The 10,047-nt window shown below is 44.8% G+C and overlaps 1 protein-coding gene across 1 annotated transcript; it reads left to right on the top strand.

The window, feature by feature from the left end:
- Positions 1–78: 78 nt before the first annotated feature.
- TXNL4B (thioredoxin like 4B) lies at positions 79–7,446 on the top strand. Its single transcript, XM_025888880.2, has 4 exons — positions 79–365; positions 2,711–2,879; positions 4,227–4,378; positions 6,494–7,446. The coding sequence occupies exons 2-4, from the start codon at positions 2,748–2,750 to the stop codon at positions 6,657–6,659; spliced, it is 450 nt and encodes a 149-aa protein (XP_025744665.1). The 5' UTR covers positions 79–365; positions 2,711–2,747; the 3' UTR covers positions 6,660–7,446.
- The last annotated feature ends 2,601 nt before the right edge of the window (positions 7,447–10,047 follow it).

Genomic DNA, 10,047 nt, shown 5'->3' with positions numbered 1-10,047 from the left:
CACAGTTAGTCTGAAAGGCGGGAGGAAAGGGAGGGTGAGGGGAGGAGATCGGCCATTTTTAATAAGGGCGGAAGTGACTCTACGGCTTCCGGCCGAAACCGAGCCAAGTGGGCTCGGAGTAGAATAACCGCTTCGGCTTGTTGGACTATTGAGATCGACCGCAGGTTTACCTACTGCGCCTGTGCGTTTTCTTTTCCGTTTCCGTTTTCTTAAGCGGTCAGCCGAGAGTTGCTAAGCAGTAGCGGCTGGGTTACTGTCGGTACCGCTGGCGTAGGAGTAGCTGGCGTCCTACCTTGTTTGGAGAAGGGGTCAGGGTTGCGGACAGTCCTGAAGTGGAAGAGAGGGAAGTGACTTGTACAAATAAAGTAAGTATCGTTTTCTGTAGCAGTTGTGGGCCAGGAGTAGCCCAACCACGGGCTTCGTTAAATATATGTATGTTTATTTATCTTGACTATTTTGGAAAAAGAAACGCTCTCTCCTGTCTGTTCACTCGCAGAGGTGACCACTGATGGTATTTGGGGGTATTTTTTTCCAGTTTTTATATGCAAACGTATACATTTGTATTATAGTTAGGTTTTTGTACAGCAGTGGGATCACACTTTGTATACTGTTTTATAACTTTATCATGAGAACCTTTCAGTATCTGAAATACTCATTTGTAACACAATATTTTGGCCGTGTAATAATATGTTGCAGGACTGTCCTGTCGTTTGTTTTTCCAGTCCCCTGTTTTGGGCCATTTAGGTTGTTTCCAGTTTTTCACCACTAAGAATATGATAATATCTTTTCTACATAAATCTTTGTAAACGTGTCGAATTAATTCTCAGAAATGGAATTGTTGCTCAGATGGTTTTCTTCCTAGAAAAGTTTTGCTTCCCTGCCTTCCAGCGGGGACAATGAAATGCGTGTCCGTTCACACCCTTGCATTATTGTTTCGCTTTACCAATTTAATGCCTTTGTCAAATAATCTTCTAATTTGCTTTTCTTTGTTTACCAGTAAAGCTTAACTTTCCAAAGGTACAAACTTTGTCCGTTTGTACCTCTTCTTTTGTGAAGTCTCTGTTGGTATTCTTTGCTATGAACATATTCTTAGGTGTGGCATCAGTTTTCCTCTCTTCCAACAATTATCCAGGCCCCTCACCCCTGTGGACAGCTTTCCCCTCCCCTCACTTCCTCTTTATCAGTAACATACTGAAGGTGCTATTTGAATTCCCTCTCCCACTGCCCCTGCTTGTGTTCCATCTCTTGCTATGTCTCTCTCTGTCAAATAAATAAAGTCTTCTAAAAATTTTTTTTATTTTTTTCCTAACTTAATATAGCCAAAGGAACACTGCATTAGAAATTTGGTGGCTTGGATTCTAGTCCTTGTTGTAGCTAGAACCAAAACGGTAGGCAAACAAGTCTGTAAAATGAGGGGATTGGATTAGATCCCTTCTATCTCAGTATTTTATGACTTATTTTTTGTGTGTGGTTGTCACACACACCCTTAAGTGATCTGTTTGCCATGTGGTGAGGTGCATCTAGTAAGGTATGCATCAAGAATCTTTAAGCCAGGACTCATGATAATACTCCGTAAGTAAAAGACTTTAAAAAGTATGGTACAGGGGCGCCTGGGTGGCTGAGTCGGTTGGGTGTCTGCCTTCGGCTCAGGTATCAAGCCCCTCATCAGGCTCCCTGCTCAGCAGGGGAGTCTGCTTCTCCCTCTCACTTTGCCCCTCCCCCTTGCTCATGCTCTGTCTCACTCTATCTCAAAGAAATAAATAAAATCTTTAAAAAATAAAATAAAATAAAACGTATGGTCCATGCATGAAATAGTATGTCGCTGTGACTGTGTGTGTTAGGGATATGGAAAGATCTTCGCATGTTAGGTAAAACACCGCAAGGTGCAGAAGAGTGGGTAAAATATGTGTGCTGGACATCTGTCATTTGCCTCTCCAGCTCCACTCTTCCTCCTTCTCTAGACTGCTCTGGGACCAGGAGACTGGGCTGCCTTCTGCATCTCCCCTGCCGTCTGGTTCCAGTTTGAGTCAGCCAGTGGGTGCATTAGCAGATCAGAGGGAGGGAGAAGAGTGGCTGCATCCCTTCACTGCAGGCTGACTCCTTATACAAGGGCCTTTTGCACCCCCACAGTCCCCACCACACACTTCTGCCAACTGCTCCCTCCCATGGCCCCTTCAGGCCTAGGGATAGGAACAGCACCCGGCTCTTACTAGCTGAAGTACAGCACTGCACCCTGTTGTCTTCATATAATCTCTTCAAATTTGAGAATGTCATCTTTTTCCTGCTGGCACACTGGCAGATAGAATAGGCTATCTTTGGGGCAAAAGAGGGAAACATAAGAATGCATATTGTATTTTCCTGTAAATGCATAACAAAACTGGAAGATACATGAGAAGCTAATGAAAGTAGCTACGTGGTGTGTGGGGAGAAATAGGCTAGTGCAAACGGGGCCAGTTGAGGGCAGACAGAGGGAGGGAGATTTTTCACAGTGTACATTTCTATATTGTTTGTTTTTAAGCTGATGGACTTGCCACCAGTTTGTGCCTTATAGTGTTTTCCTTTTACTTTGATACTTTGTTGTATGAAACCATTTTTTCCTCTGGGAATAAAATGTATGTATATTACCTACTCCAAAAATTAAGTTGTTTTTTTTTTTTTAATTAGGAGGCATGCACTTACGCTGTCTTTAAATATTGCAACTATATTTCAGAACTGACAGTGAGGATTACTGTTTGGATTATTTCAAGATGAGCTTCCTATTGCCCAAGCTAACTAGCAAAAAAGAAGTAGACCAAGCAATAAAAAGTACTGCAGAGAAGGTGTTGGTCCTCCGGTTTGGGAGAGATGAGGATCCTGTCTGTTTGCAGCTAGATGATATAGTAAGTGAATTTTTTAAATAAATGGTTTTTATTAAAAATCTGTATATTCTCTCTTCAATATCTACAGAGTGCTTGGAAGGGAGCGGTCAGGCCCAGAGACACAGCTTTTCATTTGTTGGCACACTTTCACCAGGAGCTGGTTGTGTGCCTGCCCTGAGCTGGGCCCCCAAGTCTCTGATTGTGCTGAATCTGTCCTAGATGTCCTTGCCCACCAGCAGCCATCCAAGTTCAGTTTCACCAGCAAAGCCGTGGAGGACCAGAAACACTACTAACAAGAATCTGAACATTATTTTACTTGGTGCTCACAACAGTGGGACAATTAACTATTCCCATGGGGGGAGAGGAATGCCAGCCAGGGAGATCGGGTGACTGCCCACAGGACAAAACCACTAACCTGCAGAGCTGGGGTTTGAACTTCATTTTCTCTGCCTGCAGATAAGCTTTTCTAGTGTGTTGCCTCCAGTGTGTGCCTGATGATAATCTCTGATTTCATAACACATCTTCATACTCTGATGAGTAGGGAGGGGAGTATGAGACAGAATGGGTTTATTCCTGTCTCTTTTTATTATGGAGAGAGACTTACCCCAGAACTGAGACCTCTTCCCAGCATCTCTATTGCTGCTACCCACGATGTGGATCCTGTATAAGAATCTTTATTACTGTGATTAAAAATGAGCGTGTGATATGTTAACCTGAGGGGGGAAAGGGCCAGAGGATTATACCCTCAGCCATAGAGGAGAGGCAATATCATGGAGCCAGGCTGCCCGAGTTCAATTCCTAGCTGTATTGTTTACTAGCTGTGTGACTGGAGGCAGATTACCTCAGTTTCTTCATCTAAGAAATGGAGACTATAATAACCTCATAGGAATGTTGTAAGGAGTAAATGAGTTAACAAGTGTAAAGCGCTAAGGACACTTAGCACATAATAACTGCCATGCAAGTCTTCACTATTTTTATTATAATTATCATTCATGGGGGAATTGGAAGGAAAGAGATTTGGGGGAATTTCAATGCACAGTACATACTTCTGAGTTGTTTTTGTTTAAGTGAACATGGATTTTATAAATCCACAAAAAGTTTATAAAAACTTTACTACCAAAACCAGATTTTTTTTTTAAATGCATTTTTAAAAAATGTATTCACACAGTTTTCCCACGGACCTCTCACAAGTCTACCAACAGAGACTCAGACTCTGAATGATAAGGTTATACTGTGTCTAATGTGGAACTCAGGAGAGATTCTCGCCCCAGGAATATCTTTCAAACAGAATATCCCAGTAAAAAGTTTCACAGAAGAAACCTTAGCTGCCTCTCGTATTGTGACCTACCTGTCACTCTCTATTTGCAGCTTTCTAAGACCTATTCTGGCCTGAGTAAAATGGCTGCCATATATCTGGTAGATGTGGACCGAACTCCCGTTTACACGCACTATTTTGACATCAGTTATATTCCATCTACTGTGTTTTTCTTCAATGGACAGCATATGAAAGTGGATTACGGGTAAGTTCGATTGACTTGACGTTACTATGGCAGTGGGAGTTTGTTTTCCCCGAGTAATTGCGGTAAGTCGCCTACTTGCCTGTGCCGGTGGCCTTGTGAGCCTAATGTTGCTGCTCTTTGCTCAGCTGATTCTCTCATTTGTTATGTGAAACTTGGATGCAAAAAAGAGAGGGTTTCCGGCGCAATTGGCAGATTTTAACCTCCTACTGAAGTAGGAAAGATTTGTACAATTTGGGAAGCACTGACCATCCTTCAGTGTAGAAAATACAGAACAGCTTTTTTAAAAGTTTCCCAGGAATTTCATTTAAAACAAAATATGTCAGTGTACTTAAACTTCTGGGACTGGTTGGCTGCTTTTGAAAAGAAGTGTTCTAGCAAACTAAGACATGCTTCTCTCTGGCCAACTGTCCTCTCTTCTGCCACTCAGAAGGGGTTTTTTTGTTTGTTTTTTTTCTTTAATTTTTTTATTATGTTAATCACCATACGTTACATCACTAGTTTTTGATGTAGTGTGCCATGATTCATTGTTTGTGCATAACACCCGGTGCTCCACGCAGAACGTGCCCTCTTTAATACCCATCACCAGGCTAACCCATCCTTCCACCCCCCTCCCCTCTAGAACCCTCAGTTTGTTTTTCAGAGTCCATCGTCTCTCATGGTTCGTCTCCCCCTCCGACTTACTCCCCTTCATTCTTCCCCTCCTGCTCTCTTCTTTTTCTTTTTTCTTAACATATAACTCAGAAGGTTTTGAAGACATTCTTCAACCAACTCTGTCAAGAATAAGCGCTGTGAAATCTTTAACACCCTCCATGGCATCCAGTCAGCATCCTAATACTTAACATGTATTTTCGGTGTGCCCGTAGTTCTTATCATTTCTTGCTGTGGGTGAGGTGTCTGCTTGTTTAGATCTCTGTACCTGTTCTGTCATTATCTTTCTGAAAGTGTGTTAAATATTACCTGTTTTAAGTATTTTAAAGCTATTTATTCACCTAGGATACAGTTGATGTGAGTATTATTTTGGTGCAATCTTTTTCAAGGGTGATTTATGACACTATTTACCATTTTAAAAGTCTGTAAAATTTTGGGGGCACCTGGGTGGCTCAGTCAGTTGAGTATCCAGCTCTTGATTTCGGCCCAGTTGCTGCTCTCAGCATCGTGGGACTGAGCCCTGTGTCAGGCTCCAGGCTCAGCACAGAGTCTGCTTGAGACCCTTTCCCTCCCACCTCCTCCCCATCCACCCCCCGCTTGTGCACTCTCTCTCTCTCAAAAGAAAAAAAAGTAAAATTTTTAACCCAGCAATTGCATTTCCAGGAATTTCTCTGAAGGAAAAATAATCGTGAAAGTGGGCAAAATTGGCTGCCTGAATATTCATCCCACCATTATTTAGAAAGCAAAATACATAGAAAGAACGTAGATGTCCAGAGAGGGATACTAGATATCAATTTCGTGTAACGTTGTGGATGCAAGTTTAATGACTTTGAAAGAAACAGGTTATATGTGGGTTGGAAAAGCACATTACAAAATAGTTTGCATGATATAATTGCCATGATTTTGAAAAAAATGCATCTACATATACACGCGCGCGCAGATTGGAAGGACATGCACCGACTTGCAGCCTCTGGCCTCACTGGTAATTTTGTTTTTCTAAAAAGTTTCTACAATTAACATACTTGAAGTTTGAAATAGTAAAAAAATAAAAAACAGAGATTTCATACCCACCACTCAAAAGTGTAAGTGAGGGCAATTCAGAGACGATGACCAGTCGTCTTTACACAGTGTAGCCAACAGCAGCAGCAGCAGACCATGCCCATGCCAGCGTCCAGGCAATTCTACTGGATACAGAGCTAAGAAGTGATGAAAATAGATTTTGAAGCGGAGGCTCTTCGCATGATAGGGCTCACATGCCACCCCAGTGGCCGACGGCACTGGCTTTAGTCCTTTATCAGATGGGCCCGGTAATTGCAACCAGAGAAATCAATGTCAGGCTTCATGTCTTAAGTCTCCCCGACGAGAAGAAAGTTACAGAGCTGCGATTCATTTTGTTGTTCCTGAAGGTCTGCAGCGAGTAATCGCCCAAAGTTCTGAGCAAGGTTGTTTTTCTTCTGTGCTCTCTAGGTCTCCAGATCACACTAAGTTTGTGGGAAGTTTCAAAACTAAGCAGGACTTCATAGATCTGATTGAAGTAATTTATCGAGGAGCGATGAGGGGAAAACTTATTGTCCAAAGTCCTATTGATCCCAAGAATATTCCCAAATATGACCTCCTCTATCAAGACATTTAGCACTTTTACTACTGAAAGTTGAAGACAAAGGCACATCTTGAACCAGTACCTGAATCCAGCTATGCTGTCTTCCTGGAGTCCTTCAGAAAGGTGCTCAGCGTCCCAGCAGAGAAGAGGTCTGACTTGGACAGAAAATACCCCGCCCCCAAGTAGAAGGCCACGCTGGTACCATGATTAGCAGGGATGGGTGCTGAAATGTCTACTCCCTGCAAACCTCAGAGCAGTCAAGACAACCGTGGTCCATTTTCCCAGTGTGATTTTGTAAATCTATATTGTGCTTCTCCTTATTCCTTAAGATGGTACAGAATCCTTCTAAACGTTGCCTAGTACAGTTTAACTATGTATACTTGATACACAAGTAAAATAGAAAATCCATTCCCACAAGAACAGAAATACTTCTTTTGTACCCTAGATGTACACACACGCTCCCCCTCGCCCATTCCTCCGCGCACATATTTATCACGTGCTCTCCCATCTCCAGTCCCGTTATCCCTGTTTCTTTTGGATAAATGATTCTCTACTGAGAGTGGGCAAATTTGTTTTATTTTGGAAACTTTCTGGCTTAGACTTTTAAAACAGTATCTCAGGGGGCGCCTGGGTGGCTCAGTTGGTTAAGCGTCTGCCTTCAGCTCAGGTCATGGTCCCAGGGTTCTGGGATCGAGCCCCGCATTGGGCTCCCTGCTCGGTGGGAAGCCTGCTTCTCCCTCTCCTGTTCCCCCTGCTTGTGTTCCTGCTCTCACTATCTCTCTGTCTCTGTCAAATAAATAAAATCTTTAAAGAAATAAAACAGTATCTTGGTTTGCTCATTTTACTAGTTTTTATGTTATGAAATAGCCCAAGAAATGAGACCTTGAACCTTTACCATCCAGCACCCAATTTGAGCTAAACAAAAAATTAACTACCTGTAGTCAGTAGGAGCAGGTTTCTCCCAGAAGTCAGAGTTCTGCCTCTCTCTGAGGCAGAGAATTTCACTCCAAGCACTCAGGACTGGAAAGAGTTGTCAGAATTATTAGAAAGAAATAACGTCTTCATGGTATTTGCCTGTTTTAATAACCTTATGAAGAATTCTCGCTCTTGCGGCATCCCCGGCATAACCTGCCTCCACTTGGGCAAGTCGCTGCTTCTCTCAAAACGTCTGGATCCTGACTTTCCAGAACAAGGAGGAGATACGGAGCTGGAGGGCCATGGGCCGGGCAGCATCGACCTGCTTGACAGCTCGTGGCCAGCAGAAGTCCAGTTCTGTGCAGGCCAGCACTGTCGCTGCAGGTGTGTCGCCCCTTTACCAGCTCCGTCCTTCCCGAGCCTCGTCTGTAGGAAGAGGTCACCACTGATAGGGCACAGGAGGAAGGCTGCCGGGGGCTTTTGTGTCCTTAGCTGATGAAAGGAGAGAGCCGCCATCGCCTCTGCGTTCTCTCCCCGTCTTCCTGCTCTGGTCATCCTGATCCATGGGACGGCAGCAGCCATCCTACGACCACAAGGACCAGCCCTGGGATGAAAAGTGAACGTGCAGAGAAAAGCAATAAAAAGGCCCTGGGTCCCTGATGATGTTTTGAGCCTCTGCATGAACTCTAGACCTGCCTCCCTCCGGACCCCTGTGAAAGAACAAAACATCTTCCTTGCCTCTCACTGTTCGTTGGACTTTCTGTCAGAGCCTGAGTCACACAGTGTTGACGTGGGGTAAGTGCGCAGATACCAGCAAAAACTCAGAACTTGCATTCATAAAATTCTCCTGTCTCCTCTCCTCCTGAGGTCTTCAGGGAATGTTTCTCTGAAGTCCCGATTTGTGTTCTTGTTCCTCCCTTGGTTGCTTTCCATTCCACAAGTCTCGATGAGTTCATACTGGATGCCCTGCCCTGCGCCCGATGCTCCATAAATACAGATGACTCCTGAACTGGAAGAGGCTTCTCACAGGAGACAAGGCCTGCACCTCCAGCGGGGGGCAGGAGGTGCTTGTGTGGAAGGAGAGAGGCATTTCCCGGGAGAGGGCGCCGGGAGGAAGAAGGCCCGATGCTGGAGGCAGCAGAACGGGTGCAGAGAGCTACATGAGTTCAGGGTCACTGAAACCCGAGGGCTAGCCCAGGAGGGCAGGAGGTGCTGCTGGGGAGGAAGCCAGAGAAGATAAGTGGATTGAGAAAATGCCAAAGGCTTCTCCTTACTATTTTCCTCCTGAACAGTGGCCAGAAGCCACTTAATGCAAGCAGATAATTCTTCAAGAAAAGAATGGCTTTTTTTCTTCAAGAAAACCTAGTACTGAAGACAGTACCAGAAGAAAAAGGCATTAACTGTATTCTGAGAGTCATTCTGTTTATGTGTGTGTAGCAAATTTCCGTTTCTGGCTCTTCTCTCTTTCACAGGTTTTAGAATAGAGGTGTAAGATCTCCACTGGTCCACTAGCTCTAAGGGATTGAAAAGTGTTGATGGATCTGGAGCATGTGTTTGAGGACAGCTCCACAGTGCAGGGCAGGCCCTGGTGTGAGAACACTGACATCAGGGGGCATTTTACACCAGTGAGAAGGAGAGGCCCTATCTTCATGTGACAAGAGGTGTCTTGATGAAAGAAAGGTCAGTGTACTGAAGGCTTAACTAGCCAGAAAGAGTGGAAGAAGTTAGAAGAGCCTCCTGCTTACAAGGGTTTTGGAACTATTCTTCTGGGAGACCCTTAATAGCAAGACCGTATCTTTGTGAAAGGGAAAACTCAGGTGGCTTGCATTTGGCTCCTGGTAAAGGATAGGTTTCTTCCATCTGGGGAAAGCCTACCCTATTGAGGAAGAGACCTGTAACTCTTTACCAAGTTCCAGAATGTTGGGAGGGACGTTAGAGATGATCCGGTTCGAGCCGCTCGGGAAGGAAAGCGGGGACTGAAGGCTTGTGGCTGACGGACGGCCACACTGTGATCTGGACCCAGCGAGTCCTAACTGCTGCCTTTCCCATCTTTGTTTTCTGAAGTGCCGCTGTGTGGGAGCACAAATAGTAAGATTCTGCCTGGGGCAGAACCCCCGTCTTCATCCCACATTGAGCTGGCCTCTTCCTCATCAGCCCCCACGCTCCCCTCGCGCACTGCCCAGAAGCAGGAGGGTGCGGGGCAGAGAGCCGAGGTTCCTATTCAGACTGGCCTGGGTGTGCGGTGAATTCAGCCGCCCTGCTTACCCGCTGTGTGGCCTTAAGCAAATCACTTGCCTTCTCCAAGTCTGTTTCCTTGTCTCTGAAACAAGGGTAACCGTGACCTTTCTGAGGGTCTTTCACTGAGGGTGACCTCAGCACGGTACAGTTCTGTGTCACCTTAGGGGTTTCTAGTTGGCCTGGGCTGGTTTCTGCCACACTCCCAGTATATACCACTGTACCACTTAGCTTTGCCATACCATAAATGAGAATAAAAACAGCACAGAAA

This window comes from Callorhinus ursinus, unplaced genomic scaffold (assembly GCF_003265705.2).
Source record: "Callorhinus ursinus isolate GAN/ISIS: 27379988/994484 unplaced genomic scaffold, GSC_fseal_2.0 scaffold37, whole genome shotgun sequence".
NCBI lineage: Eukaryota > Metazoa > Chordata > Mammalia > Carnivora > Otariidae > Callorhinus > Callorhinus ursinus.
This window is presented reverse-complemented; position numbering and strand designations above follow the sequence as displayed.